At 39.5% G+C, this 16265-nt stretch overlaps 1 protein-coding gene across 2 annotated transcripts; it reads left to right on the plus strand.

The window, feature by feature from the left end:
* Window positions 1–278: 278 nt before the first annotated feature.
* On the plus strand, window positions 279–15131 carry myo1hb (myosin IHb). Of its 2 annotated transcripts, none has more exons than XM_050053588.1 (32): window positions 279–328; window positions 1696–1857; window positions 2259–2374; window positions 4154–4352; window positions 4456–4536; window positions 4650–4829; window positions 4925–5023; window positions 5116–5229; window positions 5339–5410; window positions 5747–5866; window positions 6171–6238; window positions 6316–6421; window positions 6554–6634; window positions 6726–6817; window positions 7291–7385; window positions 8865–8911; window positions 9157–9237; window positions 9335–9440; window positions 9600–9717; window positions 9877–9990; window positions 10075–10151; window positions 10240–10308; window positions 11178–11262; window positions 11354–11516; window positions 11631–11714; window positions 11919–12012; window positions 12253–12308; window positions 12388–12523; window positions 12650–12720; window positions 14250–14347; window positions 14461–14560; window positions 14645–15131. In XM_050053588.1, the coding sequence occupies exons 2-32, from the start codon at window positions 1732–1734 to the stop codon at window positions 14669–14671; spliced, it is 3075 nt and encodes a 1024-aa protein (XP_049909545.1). In that variant the 5' UTR covers window positions 279–328; window positions 1696–1731; the 3' UTR covers window positions 14672–15131. The 2 variants fall into 2 exon arrangements, with proteins under 2 accessions (XP_049909545.1, XP_049909546.1); XM_050053589.1 differs by having other exon boundaries at window positions 12259–12308.
* The last annotated feature ends 1134 nt before the right edge of the window (window positions 15132–16265 follow it).

Genomic DNA, 16265 nt, shown 5'->3' on the forward strand with positions numbered 1-16265 from the left:
TCTCTGTGTTTCAGACTTAAAATCATGAATTGATGAAAAGTTTCATCCAGTAAATTCTTCACAAGTATTTGTATGTTGTCAAGTTACATCTAAAGTAACCTACAAACCCAAAAACAAACACACATGCACGAACACATATTCTGAATGAGATTTGCCTCCATTGTTGCGTGCTCACTACATTATTAATGGTTTCCTATTGAAGGAAGTGGAGACTGTAATCTGTCAGTGTTTCCTGTCATACTACTGTCCCTTCCCTTCAATAAAAACCAGATGTTCAGTTCAAGAAGGGTACAGAGGTACAACCACACACACACCAGGGACCTCCAGGGTAGGTAACTTTTTGCATTTTTTTTTTTCCTTCTGTAAAACACTGTTGGGCATTTTAACGATCACATGTGATTTTTCAGGACACAATTTATTGTGACATTGTGCTGTAATTTTCTGCTGGGTCAGTAGAGCAGCAGGTTGACTCACTGGAGAATGATCTGCGAGTGTCAGTTACTCCGACTTGGTGACAGGTCAACTTGGCAGTGAAGAGAGCCAAACTACTGAAGCATAATACTGGGTGGCTCTTTCATAGCACCGTAATTAAAGTGCATTGATTATTTTACCTGGCGCTCCTTCAGTTGTGTGTCTTTAAGTGGCGATCATATCCTGTGCTCATACATATTATCATGTCTGTAATTAGGTCTAGATTTCACCATCAGTTATTGTTTAATCGTGTATTAAACTGTAGAATATATCGAGTTTGTAGTGTAGATGGAGTATGACGTGTTCGTTCCGTCCTTGCCATTAACAAGACTGATGGCTCTTAAGAGAGCACAGAAACAGATTAGATAGTGGTGGCAGAATTTAGACTTGTCATGGGCATAGAGGATGTAGCCAAGGCCACTTAGGGCTCTGCCTGGAAGTCACAGATATACAGACAAACTGCTGGAAATGAGTCAACCACTGGGATATATATATCCTAGATTGTCCCTGATTGTGAGCATGTGTGTGTATGTGTTCTTGAGTGGTGACAGCCTCAACAAAAACTGATGTCTACTGAGGAAAACAGGACACAGAGGAAAAGGATGGGACATATAGGTCTTGACAGAAGGAATGAAAACTGGGAAAAAACAGTAGATTTTGTCATTCTTACCTGTGGCCATTAAACTGTACAACTCCTCCCTCTGATGATCGGACTCATTTGGCTATTTATAAAACAAATCACACAATATAATTACTCATTCTTATTTCATTTATAATGCTACAACCATTTCATTGTATATTGTATATATTTCAGATTGTCTACTTTACTGTTTTTATTATTTATTTTACTTTATTGTCTACTTTAATATTTTATTTTATGTTAATGTCTACTTTAATATTCTATTTTATTCTATTTTATTCTAATGTCTACTTTAATATTTTATTTTATTTTATTTTATTTTAATGTCTACTTTAATATTTATTTTACTTATTTCATTGTCTATTTTAGTATTTTATTTATATCTTCATCTTTATCTCTTGTTTCCATTCATGCTGTATTTCTATTTCTACTTTGCACGGAGCATTGGAACAAAAACAATTTCCCCCCGGGGATTAATAAAGTATTCTGAATCTGAATCTGAATCATCAAGGTCTCATTAGTGCATGACACAGTTCTGACATGTTACCTTGTTGTGTCACTGATGTGTTTCTGTTTGGGTGCAGAGCCTGGAGGAGCGGTGTAACCAGATCCTGAGGAACATGGAGGCCTCCCTGACAGCTCGGGATCGTGTGGGCATCCAGGATTTTGTTCTCCTGGACGCCTACACGAGTGAGAGTGCCTTCCTGGACAACCTGAGGAAACGCTTCCATGAGAATCTCATTTACGTGAGTCTTCCTGTGCGGTGTAATGTTGGATAACCTGGCTCTTTCTCTTACTCTAATTAAACTTCGCACCCTCGACCTTCAACCCATTGAGGTCCTAATGCTGCGGCGCCTTCTGCTGAATCCGGCACCTTGTGTTGCTGAAACAGCAGCTCTTGTTCTTTTTATTTGCGGAGTGAGCAATCTAAAGGTCACCGCCGTTCGTGAGGTCATGACAAGTGATTAACCAAACTTATTGCTTTTGATAAGAGGAGCAAAATTACTTATCAGCAGAGTGATACATGGACATGACACTGCTGGAAGCGTTCCTTTGATGCCATGTTATGTTGGAGAAAAACAATCTCCTGTGTTATCAAATGTGCAAGAGTTGCAGAACATGACTTCCTTTCCTTGTCTTATTGCAGACCTACATTGGGACTCTCTTGGTGTCGGTCAACCCATATAAAGAGTTAGACATCTACAGCAAGAAGCAAATGGATACGTACATGGGTGTGAACTTCTTTGAGCTGCCACCCCATATGTAAGATTGTTTTTTATTCTTTATTTATTCATACTGTGTATTTGCACACAGTAGAGTGGGTGGATTGCCATGGAATTTTGTATAGACATTCATGTTCCCCAGGGGATATATCCTACTGAATTTGGTGATTCCCTGATTTTTCCTCTAGCACCACCATGATGATGATATGCTTGGTTTTAAGTGAAATGTTTAAATAGATTGCCATAAAATCCAATACGCTGGAGCGAAAGCCCTGTTGTCCAACAGCTCGTTATCATGAAAACATACATCCACTGTTTCGAAAAAGCACACTCTCCTAAAGAGATCGTTGGATGTTCCCAGGTGCCGATGTTTGTTCTTTCTAAGGCCATTCCTATAGTGTGATTGGTTAGGGTAAAAATAACAGGGTAGAAGCAGAAGCAGGGTAGGGCGGGTTGACTCTTTACAGGCCATGAATCTGCCAACCACAGGGAGAGTGTGTATTTTTCTGAGCAATGGGCCTTCAGAGCAATGGGCATTTGTTTTTGGGATGACGGGCCGTCGGAAGAATGGGCTTTAAATCCAATGGTATATTTTTCGTAATATTGGGGATTCAGAATAATGGGACAATTCAGGACAATAGCATGGCACCAACTTGCAATGAATTTCATAAATAAAAAACAGACATCTTGCATACCTGTCTTGGAGGCAGAGGGCAAATTCAAATCCCGCAAATCTCTCCATCTGTTCAATGAGCAACCGAGGTCTTCTTGTGTTTTTTTGCCTGTGCTCTATCACTGTTCCTTTCAGCTTTTAAAATTATTTGGTCAATTCATTTCTTTTCTCTTTGCTGATTCTGCCAAAGTATCAGCCATAACCACAAAATAACTTAAAAAATAAAATCCTCTAATGGAAAATACTCCTCCAGTTTCATTGTAACTGGCTGATGTACTTATTCACTGCGAAACTTTGCCTGAGAAAATTTAAACATAGGCTCCTCTAGTCTGTGTGACGTAAATTGTGTCATCTGATTTTGCAGGGAATTACACTTCGGGACAGGCGGTAGGAACAACTATACAGAAATAGCAAATCTTCTCACTTATGCAGGTCATTCAGATGCATCAGTATTAAATTGGGACTGTTTCATAAACAGCTGAAAATCCCTGTAACTGCTTTAAAAGCAAAACCTGCAAAACTAATGACATTCCTGTTCCCATCAGCCTCAGCTGTACTTTGTGTTTAGTGCTAACTAGCAAACTAATATTTGACCACGATAAACATTTTACCAGCTGAAAATCAGCGTAGTTATTGTGAGTTCATTAGGGTGCTCACAACAGCATTCAGCTAAAGGTATCCCTCTATCCAAGTCTAGCCTCACAGAGCCAGTAGTGCAGCTGTAGGCTCTTACTCTTGTTATAAGTATATTAAAACTTTTAATCGAATGAAGCATTATCACATTAGAAGGAAAAAAGGGAAGGATGTCAACATGACAAGAGTTTATGAATTATAAATGCAGGGCGTCGTGGTGGTCGAGGGGTCAAGGTACCATCCATGAACCACAGCGACAGGGGACTTGTGTTGAAGGTTGTGCGCCATCTCTCTCCCCCCTCATTTCCTTTCATCTATCCGCTGTCAGCTAGCCATCTGATAACGGCACCACAACGATATGAAGTTTTTATTTTTAAGTCTTAGTGTAAAGGAAGAGAGGATGTTATTACACAGGAATTTTCAAAACTACATTGTGGTTAAGACAGATTGTATGTCTATGTTGGGACTGATTTTTTTAAGGGGGATGACTTTGACCTGTTACTGTACTTTCAGTTACGCCCTAGCAGACAACGTCTTCCGCACCATGCAGTCTGAGTTCAACAACCACTTCATCCTGATCTCAGGGGAGAGTGGAGCCGGCAAGACCGAGGCCTCCAAGAAAATCCTGCAATTCTACGCTGTCAGCTGTCCAAGTACCAAACTCCTGAACAACATCCGGGACAGGCTGCTTCTCTCCAACCCGGTGCTTGAGGTCAGTGACAGGGATGTTTGTGCCAATGTTTCTGTCATGTTAACCCGTTTTTAGAGTAAAACATGATCTTAAAATGAGGCATTTTTTGTTTTATATCATCCAGGCTTTCGGAAATGCCAAAACCCTGAAGAATGATAACTCAAGCCGCTTTGGGAAATACATGGACATCCAATTTGACCACCAGGTGGACTGAAATGTGCAAATTACAATGTCAAGATAATACAACACAGCAATGTGATGATCAAAACAGTCACACGAAGCACTGAGTAGGGGTTAAGGATTACCTCTCTCCCTCAGGGTGGTGCAGTTGGTGGTCACATCCTGAGTTACCTGCTGGAGAAGTCCCGTGTGGTCCACCAGAACCATGGAGAGAGAAACTTCCATATCTTCTATCAGCTGGTGGAGGGGGGAGAGGAAGAACTGCTCCGCTGGCTCGGCCTGGAGAGGAACAGCCAGCACTACAGTTACCTGGTGCAGGTCAGTGGAAAAAGAAACACAAACACTTCATTTATCTGGTGACTGCTGCAAGAAAAACCTCTTGACTCAGAGTTTTTATTCTTTGTCTCCTCCAGGGTGATTGTGCCAAAGTTAGCTCTATCAATGATAAAAGTGACTGGAGGATGGTGCGGAAAGCTCTCTCTGTCATAGAGTTTGGTGAGAGTGATATTGAGGTGAGGTAGTGCAGTAAATCTTTATTAAAACTTTGCATGGTACATTCTGCTGCTGACTCAAGTGAAGTGTTTCTCTTTGGGTGTAAATGCAGCACCTGTTTGGAATAATTGCCAGTGTGCTCCATCTGGGAAACATCAAGTTTGAAGCAGATGCTCGAGGATACGCCTCTCTTAACAACAACCAGGAGATGCACTGGGTGTCAAAGGTGAGCCCCAAACAAACTGCACATACATCTGTCTCCATGCAACATTATGATGGAGACCAGGAAGAGATTTGGTGCTACATGTTGTTTTTGCTTTGTATTTGCTGTGCAGTTGCTGGGGATTCCTTCTCAGGTGCTACAACAGGGCTTAACCCACAGGAAGATTGAAGCCAAAACAGAGGAGGTAAGGAGACTTGTATCATTTAATTTTAGAGCTGTAGGTCTAGTGCGTAGGATTGAGTGACATTACTAGCTGAAGTTGCAGAATTTAAACTTCTCCTGTACATCAAACATGTAGCAAAAGTACAGTGGCCAACATGAAAACACAAATCGCCCTATCTAGAGCCAGTATTTTGTTGGTCCATTCGGTACAACTGTAGAACACCACCCTAAAAAACATAATCATTATAAATGAAGCTTCGAACTATTTAGAAGAGCCCTATTTAATTTAAAGTATAAAATATGTTTAACATGTTTGCAGTATTTATTTGTAATCATCTACATTTCTCTGATGTTAAAGGTGTTCAGTCCCTTCTCTGCGGACCATGCAGTTTATGCCAGGGATGCCCTCGCCAAAGCCATCTACGGCCGCACTTTCAACTGGCTGGTCAACAAGATTAATGAATCTTTAGTTAACAAGGTGAGGAAAATAAAGCAATCTACTCTTTCTAATCCTGCTAACCCAGGCCTGTCTCATAAAAATCACGGAATAGGGGAGAAAATTGGGGTAATGAGATTTTAGCAGGCCTGGGGCAGCCATCTGATTGGTTGTGAGTGTGAAAACACCCAATTTCAGAAACAACACATCTGGCTAATTTTTCTTTGGGCTGATTTTTTTTTCTCAAACAATGTAATTTTATTGGTTTAAAGTAACACTAACATATGAGGTTGAGGCCTGGCTTCACAATAGCAGATTATCTCATATCTGTGTGAATCATCTGCAGGATTCCTCCAGGAAAACAGTGATTGGTCTGCTGGACATCTATGGTTTCGAGGTTTTCAATGTGAACAGGTGAGATGGTGCACAGATGCGCTGATTCAGAGTGACATGAATAATCTGATACCGACAGTGCCTATGATTTATTTTAGCTTTGAGCAGTTTTGCATCAACTACTGCAACGAGAAGCTGCAGCAGCTTTTCATCCAGCTGACCCTCAAGTCAGAGCAGGAGGAGTACGAGATGGAGGGGATTGAGGTAATAACGCTATTAATCCTTATGTTTTGTATTCGGTTGTGGCTCACAGTGCTACTAATGTGTAAAAATAAACTTACATACAATAAAATAACGTTCCCAGCCACTGATGCTTTTCTGTGTGTTTACGCACAGTGGGAACCAGTGCCATTTTTCAACAACAAGATAATCTGTGATCTTGTGGAGGAGAAACACAGAGGAATCATCTCTTTATTGGTAAAAAGATATAATCCTACAGAAAGACAAGAGTACACTAACCCATAAACTGGAACATGGCTGAATTATTGATGCTTGTCCTCTCACATAGGACGAGGAGTGTTTACGTCCTGGTGAGGCCACAGATCTCACCTTCCTGGAGAAGATGGAGGAAAAGATTAGCGGTCACCCTCATTTTGTCACGTGAGCTCCACACTGTTGCTTTACAGAAAGTGCACTTTGTCTACACAAGGGTTACAGCGATATACTGGTTTCAAGGTATCATGATATAAAAGTTGACGGTTATTATACCATGTACATTTGCTTATCTATGATGTTAAAAAAAATGCAACTGGACAGAGAATCACCCCTTTATTTTAGTTATTTTCAACGGGGAGACTTTTTACTCACACTTCCGTTAACAAAATGTTTAAAAGTTTCAATTATAGTAATAAAATGGTTGCTCAACCACAAATAACACTTCAGTTTTCATTCCTTTATGGCTTATTCTGATTGATATAAATTCTATCATACCATGATACCGCACTATTTTCAGAGATGGTTATCATACCATAAAAATCTCATACCGTTGCAACTCAAGTCTGCACATGGTCAGACCAGCACATTGCATGACCACTAACATTATAATACCCAACACTATCTTCCATTTCCTGCAGACATAAACTTGCAGACCAAAAGACGAGGAAAACACTGGACAGAGGGGACTTCCGCCTCTTGCACTACGCTGGGGAGGTTACATACTGTGTTGTTGGTAAGGGATGAAATACTTCTGTATTTTGAATTATGTCTTTTTCTATTATGAAAGCATTAAACGAGCCTATGTAACACTAGCCCATTGCTAAAAAATAGTATAATAATAATAATGTTTATTTATATAGCACTTACCAAATCGAGCAAGTGCTTTACAACAAAGGCATTAAACACATTATCAAAAATACAGTTAATGTTTGGCTAAACTGGCAGGCATGAGTAAAAAAAAGAGTTATAAATGTGACAACAACGGATGTTTTAAAACCATAAACAAATCGCAAGGGAAAATGTCAAAACAATGTGTATAACACTATCACAAGCAGAGAAGATTCAGGAATTTAGCAAACTGACTCAAAGGTGTCAGTTACACACCAATATCCATATAAAGTTACAATATAACATTGATATAATAATAATTGTATTTTCATATAGTGTTGTTTTGTCAGTATTGACTCATTTCAATAACAATATGCCTGGAAATAACAATATTTGATTCACTAGTAACATTTATGAAGATTTATAATGAATAAAATTGATTTTTTTTAACTCTCTTACAAGATATGTGGTGTAAATACATGCAATTTTTCATACAAAACATTTGTAACACAAAGGATGGAGAAATATGTGGATAACTGACAGCAGGCGGCATGAACACCAGTTGCTATGGTAACGTTACCTTAGCTTGAGATTGGTAAGCTAGCATGTTACAACAAAGTGCTGTACTCGATAAAATTACCTTTTTAAGACCAGTTAAAATACAAAACAACATCAGACTAGGTTTTTGACACATAGAAAGTAAGACTTACACAGCTATTTAGCGGTTGTATCACCATTAACAGGAGCACTCCTGTGGACTCACCTCTCCTTAGCCTCTCCGGCTAGCAGTTAGCATAACTGGAGGCCATATAGCTAACAGGGTCAAAGTTCATATGACCAAAATAAAATTAACGAGATAAAATCCCCACAAAACACGTAGGGACCATAGACTGTAGGCTATATAAAGAGAGACAAATATATACATGCAAAATAATGTGCATATATAAAATAGGGATTTTTGAGAAAATATATCTTTTTACTATATTCATTTTAATGTTTATGAATTCAGCAGTGGTGGAGAAAGTATTCAGGTCTTTAATTAAGTAAAAATACTAATAGCACACTGAGAACATACACTGTTACTAGTAAAAGTCTTGCATTGAAAATGTTACATAAGTAAATGTGTGTAAGTACTGTACATTCAGGAAAATGTATTTAAGTATTAATGCTGAAAAAATTAAATCAATATTATACATCAAAAATAATTAAAAGGAAAACAGCAAGTCCTCATATTTAAGAAGGTGGTACTATGAAATGTTTTTGCATGAAAAATAATTAAAACAATTATCAAAATATTTCTGTCAGTGAATTAATCAATCAATCAATCTGCTAAAATTTTAGCTTGTATAATTTAAGTTTCTCTTTGTTTTTAATTTTTTTCCAGGATTCTTGGACAAAAACAATGATCTCTTGTATCGAAATGGAAAAGAGGTAATTTAATCTAATTTTTTAAATATGAAACCAGCCAGGTTGAAATCAAAGGTGTTTGATTCTTCATTACACAATACTTGTTCTTAGTCTACTGTACTGTACTGCTACCATAACACACCAACATAGAGCTTAAAATATATAAATATAAAAGTAGAGGAGCATAACTTTACATTACATTATTATTAAGGTATATGTTGTATGTCTGACATGTTGGGTGCTTATACAGTGTTTTTATTGTCCATAAGGTCATGCGGCAGTCCAAGAATGCTATCATCAAACACTGTTTTCCTTCTACTGAACCAGACAGCAAAAGGAGACCTGAAACGGTCAGAGACAATTCAGATAATGATTTAATCATTTACAAAACTTCTATAAACAGAGTACTGACACTTGTGTACCCACCATCTTTCTGTGACTCCGCAGGTGGTGACTCAGTTTAAGAGCAGCCTGGTGGGCTTGACTGAGATCCTAATGTCCAAAGAGCCCTGGTATGTCCGCTGCATTAAACCCAATGAAGCCAAGCAGCCAGGTGTGTCCTGAAAATCCTCCATTTGTGAGAGGACCTTAGAGTCCAAGCTGAGCTAATACTTTTTACTGTATGCTCAGCCAACAGTGAGCCAGCACATTAAGTTAGACCAGACAGGTTTGACCCCTCAGCTCTCTAGATGACCTTTGGCGTCCCCTGCAGGGCGCTTTGATGATGTGTTGGTGAGACATCAGGTGAAGTACCTGGGGCTGATGGAGCATCTGAGGGTCAGGCGTGCCGGGTTTGCTTACCGACGCAAATATGAGATCTTTCTCCAGAGGTAGCTATGACCGCACTGTCACTATTGTTTTCTATCAAAATGCACATGAAGCAATTCTTCTGGTCACAGAAGACATTTGGCATGTTTTGATTTTTGTCTGCTGCTGTTGGTATCAACTATAAAGCTGCGTGTGACTGAGCGGTCTCCCTCTATGCTCAGGTATAAGCCTCTGTGCCCAGACACCTGGCCCAACTGGAAAGGTTCAGCAGCAGAAGGTGTGCGGTGCCTGATCAAACACCTGGGCTACAAATCTGATGAGTACAAGATGGGCAGGTAGGAAGATGTTAACACATGGGTGCCACAGACCAGCTCACCTGAAAGAGGTACCAGAACTTCTTACTGTCTCTTTCCCTCAAGGACAAAAATTTTCATCCGGCACCCTAGAACTCTGTTTGCAACAGAAGATGCATTTCAGGACTGCAAACATAAGCTAGGTGAGACTGTGTTTGTACATTTAGTTGTAATACTACATTTAGCATCAAAACACTACTGGGGGTGAAACTGTGACTGTCATCGTTGCAGCAACACGGATTCAGGCCAAGTACAAAGGCTACAGAGTCAAAGGAGACTACAGGAAACAGAGGGAGGCTGGTGAGTGTTTAAATGCCCCAAGAGTTGTTCATAAGCACAAACTAAATGCTTTTCCTTGATTAAATGTAGGTGAATGGCTGACATGATGAGCATTGCAAAGGGACAGCTCACCCCAAAATCCAAAATACATGTTTTTCCTCTTACCTGTAGTGCTATTTATCAATCTAGATTGTTTTGGTGTGAGAGTGTTGGATATATCAGCCTTAGAGATGTCTGCCTTCTCTTGTTGAATATAATGGAACTAAAGGGCACTTCGCTTGTGGTGCTCAAGGTGTCAAAAAATACATTTGATCAAACTCAACAGCGATGTCTCTTTCCAGAAACCGTGACCAGGACGGACTTTGTTGTGAGCAGTTTCATGTAGGAACTATTTCCTTTCTCCCAAACTACACCTGCAAAGCCTATCTCGGCGCAGAAAGAAGCGTACATCATGGACGAGAGGCGCAAGATGTTAATCTAAATGGTGTCCTCCTTGGATGAGCTGTAAAATTAGCTAGCTCAACTGGTCCTAGGTATGCCATCAGTAGATGCACGCTTCCTTCTGCACAGTGATATAGTTGGCGGATGTAGTTCAGTAGAAAGAAAATAGTTCCTACATGAAACTGCTCACAACAAGGTCTGTGGATTATCTTGAGTAATTGGGTCATGATTTCTGGAAAGAGACATTGCTGTTGAGTTTTTCAGATTTATTTTTTGACGCTTTGAGTGCCACAAGTTGAGTCCTATCAAGCTCTGTAATACTGGCGAGAAGGCAGACATCTCTACAGCTGATATCTCCAACACTTGGCAACTCACACCAAAACATTCTAGATTGATGAACAGCCTTACAGGTAAGGGGAAAAACATGTATTTTTGTCTTACCTAAATAGCCACTAAGATTGAGACCTGCTGGAGAGGTCTGCTGGCCAGAAAGGAGCGTGAAAAGAGAGCATGGGCTGTCAAGGTCATCAAGAAGTAAGTTCACACGAAGAAGTCTATTTGATGGTATAATGCTGAGTATCATAAGTATATGTTGTGAGGTTACCTGTCTGTTGATTTGTTCTAGGTTCATTAAAGGCTTCATGACCAGAAATCAGCCAGCCTCCCTTGACAACAGTGAGTACCTGGCGTACGTGAGGCAGAACTACCTCACACGGCTAAAGGACAACCTTCCCAAAACAGTCATTGAAAAAGACTCTTGGCTTACCCCTCCGCCTATAATGCAGGAGGTGGGTGATGCATTTTGTTCAACTGTTTCTTTGTATAAGGGTGCACGCATGACGATGCAGGTTGGCGCTTTTAATAGCTGAACCCTGTAAAGGTGTCAAACTGTATTTTTCTAGGTTTCCCAGCTGCTGAAGAAACTGTACATTCGCAACATGGTACGGAAGTATGTTCGAGGGATCACTCCACAAAGGAAAGCACAGGTACAATCCACCCTCTGTCACACATAGTGTTAAAAGCGTGAGCGTAAGAACCACAATACATGCACTTACAACATTTTTCATATAAAACAATAACTTTATTTTTGGAAATAAATTTGTGGGCAACATTTGAGTCCCAAACAAACTGACTGTATAGTATCTTAACTTAACTTTCTTCCTGTTTTCATACTGTTTACCTGCTTCCAGCTTCTGTTAAAGGCAGAGACGAGCTCCATGTTCAAAGGAAAGAAAGAAAACTACCCTTTCAGTGTGTGCAGACCGTTCGTGGACACCAGGATAGGTAAGACTGCAGATTTATTTTATTTTAATGGAGCGTACTCATGAGAATATAGTATTAACTTTGTGATTTTGTGTGCACAAGTACAGTATACTTGCAATTTGACCAAACAGAACATATTATAATAGCCTGTAGAGACCATTGATACCAGCTCTGTACATTATGCAGGTTTCAGTATCTCCGGCAGTTTATTTGTGAAATCCTCTCTCATGGATTCTCAGTAGTTTCTGTCATTGTTTTAAGGTGCAGAGGACATCAACATCAAAGTGCTTCAGATGATTCGATATGAGCACATCAAGGTAAACTAACATTGGAGTTTACTTGGCATCTTTATCCGTCTTCATCTACTCTAAAGATGTGAATGCTTCCCTCCCACAGTACAGTGTGCCAGTGGTGAAGTATGACAGGAACGGGTTCAGGCCTCGTCTCCGGCAGCTCATCTTCACCCAGGAAGCTGCCTACCTGGTTGAGGAGGCCAAGATCAAGCAGCGGATAGATTACATCTCTCTGAAAGGTGTCGTGTGAGACAAAATAGGCATCATTATCTGAAGGGAGAGCTACACACACTTGAAACTTACTGTTGCATACACATGTGTGATTAAGGGTTGAAAGGTAACTCTTTTTTTGTTTGTTTTTTAAGGTGTGTCAGTCAGCAACCTGAGTGACAACTTCTTGATCCTTCATGTTACATGTGATGACATCAAACAAAAGGTATGCCCATCAACAGAATGGCATCTATAAATATCTAATGACTTGGAAAAGTACCAATATTTCTCTTTTTAAATGTCAAAACCACTTGTGCCACATTCTTATCCAATCTGCAAAGCCAATACAGACATTCCTTAGACTCAAACCATTCAATTAAAGGGACAGTTCACTCCAGAATCAAAACTACATGTGTTGCCTCTTAATTTGTTGTGCTATTTATCAATTAAGATAGTTTTGGTGTGAGCTGTTGAATGTAGGCGATATCTGTTGTAGAGATGATTGCACTCTCTCGAATATAATAGAACTAGATGGCACTCAGCTTGTGCTGCTCACAAAAGGAAAACAAACAAAACAAAACAAAATAGAAATAAATAAAAAAATGAAAAATTCACAAAAAGTCACTTTCCAGAAATCATGACGTGGTTACTCAAGATAATCCACAGACCTTGTTGTGAGCAGTTTCATGTAGGAACTATTTTCTTTCGACCAAGCTACAGCCGCCAACCGTATCACTGTACAGAGGGAAGCATTCAACAATGCTAGCTTATGTAGCACCACTAGGCTAGCAAATATTTAACCTCATTTGAGGATGCAAAGCCTGTGTATTAAAAAATCTTGGGATACGATACATATCACAATAAAGGGATTTTGATTCAATATATGGAAATATATTAGAATAATGTAAGCAAGGTGATATATTGCAACTTTTAAAATCTAATTTGAGCAAAACTGTCATTGCTAATGGTACATCCCTCATGACTCTGCCTGTTTCATAGGCCTGTGTTCCTTGTGTTTATGCAAGCAATACGGAGTGGAAGAGTCAAATGGCTGAAACTAGATTACAACACTAAAGGATCTGCTGTCGAGGCTTTAAACACAACACAGAACTAACCACTGCCACAAGTCTTTGTATGTAAACTATTAATTAAAATCTGAATATGGTGTTTTTCAGAGCCAATACAGTATCATAAAACATAATACTGCAATACTCAAGTGTACTGATATTTTTTTTACACTCCCAGTGTCCCATTTACATCACGAGCATGTGACTCTCGTCCATGAGTAGATGCCCACTTCCTTCTGCATGGCGATTCAGTTGTTGGTTGGTTGGAAAGAGACATTCCTGTTGTGTATTTTAAAGGTATTTTTTCGGCTCTTTGAGCACCACAAGCAGAGTGCCATCTAGTTCCATTATGTTCAAGAGAAGGCATCTCTACAGTCAATATCTCCAATACTCTGCAACTCACACCAAAACAATCTAGACTGACAAATAGCACTAAAGGTAAGAGAAAAATATATATTATTGATTTGGGAGTGAACTGTCCCTTTGAATTGGCTTTCACTTTATCATTCAGACACAGTTTGGAGACAGTATGGAGCACAATGCCCAGTTTAGTTTGAGCTGCCCTAGGGTGATGCTGACCCCAGAGTGTATCAGAAACAATACTTAATGAATTGTTTCTTCCAGGTTTAGGGATCATAAATACATCATGTCCTAACAGTTGAAGGACTGATGCCATTGTTTCTTCTAGGGGGATCTGGTTCTGCAGTGTGACTACCTGTTTGAGGCCCTGACCAAGCTGAGTCTTATTGCCAACAAGCAGAACTCCATCAAAGTGGTCCAGGGCAGGTACGGTATCTGGAATTTATGTATTGATATTATTTTGAAAGCTAAGAAATGGTAAAATGGTAAAAATTATAGCAGTGATAAATTTAGTGTGAAATTGTTTTTCCCACCTGCAGCGTACGATTTGACATCCAGCCTGGCAGAGAAGGCTTTGTGGACTTCAAGAGTGGTCAGGAGTCTATGGTCTACAGGGCAAAGAACGGCCATTTGACGGTGGTGAGTTCATCAAAGGATCATGCTATGACATGTAAGATTATAATTTGTATAAACAACTGATCAACCCTTTACTTCCCTCTTTAGGAATCTACGAGAAGCAGGTCCAGATGATGCTACCAGAGATCTGGGATGATGTTGCTGCAAATTCTAGCAACAGCCGTGTTTGTTCTGTAATCCTGCTCCATGGTTGTTGCCAATTGTGTTGTATGTCAGCTGATTTTTAATTTTTGCATCTTCACCACAATGTTATCAATGTATCCGATAATGACAATGACGCACTGCCAATATCTTAGTTGAAGACAGTAGACAACAAGCAAAGAGTAGAGCCTTGCCAGAATATGAGTTGGTCTGCTTGTTCCTAATGTCTGGAGATTAAATCATCTGATCCCAGCTCAGAGTCATGGAAATCAACTGCCCTTAATGACCAGAGGCACTTGTCATCTTTTTTTGTATTAAATGTATCTGAAATCCTGTTTAGAATAGACAAAAATATATGTGTGCAGCCATGAATGTTTGTAATACCATGTTGTACTATTACATTAAAACATATTAAATCAAGATAGGCACTGCGTGTGAAAGACAAATCAATTTTGGGGTGAACAGTACTTTAGTACAGAGTAAAATACACCAGCACAGTTCAAATGCACGTTTCAAAGTCTATGAGATGGTTCCTGGGGTAGCAGCTCCCCCTATGGGCCTACTGCAGGCCCTACAGGTCTTCAGATTGTATTTAGGTTTCTAAATGAAACCTCAGAGGGAATCCAGCACAGTTTTGTGATGATGTCATGTGAAGAATTATATTACTACTGCCCTCTACTTCAAGGTGATGCCAATTTGTTGGCCAAGACACAAATAAGGACATGAGGCATTAAAGTGTAATTTCCTCTGAATTATTAATTTTGTCTCAGTGAAGGCAGTGTTGTAACTTAATCAGCAGCACACTCACCTGGACAACACAAATACCAACATGAAAAGAAAATATTAAATTCAGAGAGAAATGGAAAATTGTCAGTCCTCAAAAGACTATTATTGGTTCCCCATGAAAAAAAGAAGCTTTCATCAGTCTAAGTTGTCAGCACTTTAGCAAGTTGGCAACGTTCAGGCTGACAACTGCTTGCTCAAATGCAGTCTTTTTTGTTTTTAATTCTATGAATCGTTGTGTTAGCACATATTATCTTCTTTAGAATATGAAGAAAAATGCTGATTGAGAGTAACAAAATGTAAAGACTGGATATGATTTATGATTGTGTGGCTCCCCTGCCTTCTCAAATGTCAACTTAAGTTCACCATGCACAATGTTAGCAATGTAACACGCTAATGGGGACAGTATGGGGTCAGTTGGGACAGGGGGACACTTGGGAAAGTGACTTTTTAGCCAGTTAGAAAGCAACAATACCTATGGCATTCACCATTCTCATACTCAGCCACACCCTTGTGAGAGCCCTCTGACTATTTCCCACATTTTAGTCACAGTTTTGAAATCTACACCATGGAAGTTCACTTTCTGGCTCTTTTGTATATTTTTCTTCTATCTAAATGTTTTAGTTATGGCGCATAGAAAAAAACATATTGTTGTAAAGTTGATATCAGTTGTTGTTAGTGTTAGCTGTCTGATTTATTGTTGATAGCTGCACAGGAGTCCAATGTGTGTCTGCTCTCCCTGGGATGGTAAAGATAGTTACTCTGGGGCAGTTAGGACAGTATT

This window comes from Epinephelus moara, chromosome 9 (genome assembly GCF_006386435.1).
Source record: "Epinephelus moara isolate mb chromosome 9, YSFRI_EMoa_1.0, whole genome shotgun sequence".
Taxonomy (NCBI): Eukaryota; Metazoa; Chordata; class Actinopteri; order Perciformes; family Serranidae; genus Epinephelus; species Epinephelus moara.

What these genes read in the sequence shown, in the direction of transcription:
- myo1hb (XM_050053588.1), top strand. Translation starts at nt 1,732, where the DNA reads ATGGAGGCCTCCCTGACAGCTCGGGATCGTGTGGGCATCCAGGATTTT. An exon ending in GATGAGTACAAGATGGGCAG is followed by an intron (nt 9,991 to 10,074) that starts GTAGGAAGATGT and finishes CTTTCCCTCAAG; the next exon opens with GACAAAAATTTTCATCCGGC. An exon ending in CTCCGCCTATAATGCAGGAG is followed by an intron (nt 11,517 to 11,630) that starts GTGGGTGATGCA and finishes GTATTTTTCTAG; the next exon opens with GTTTCCCAGCTGCTGAAGAA.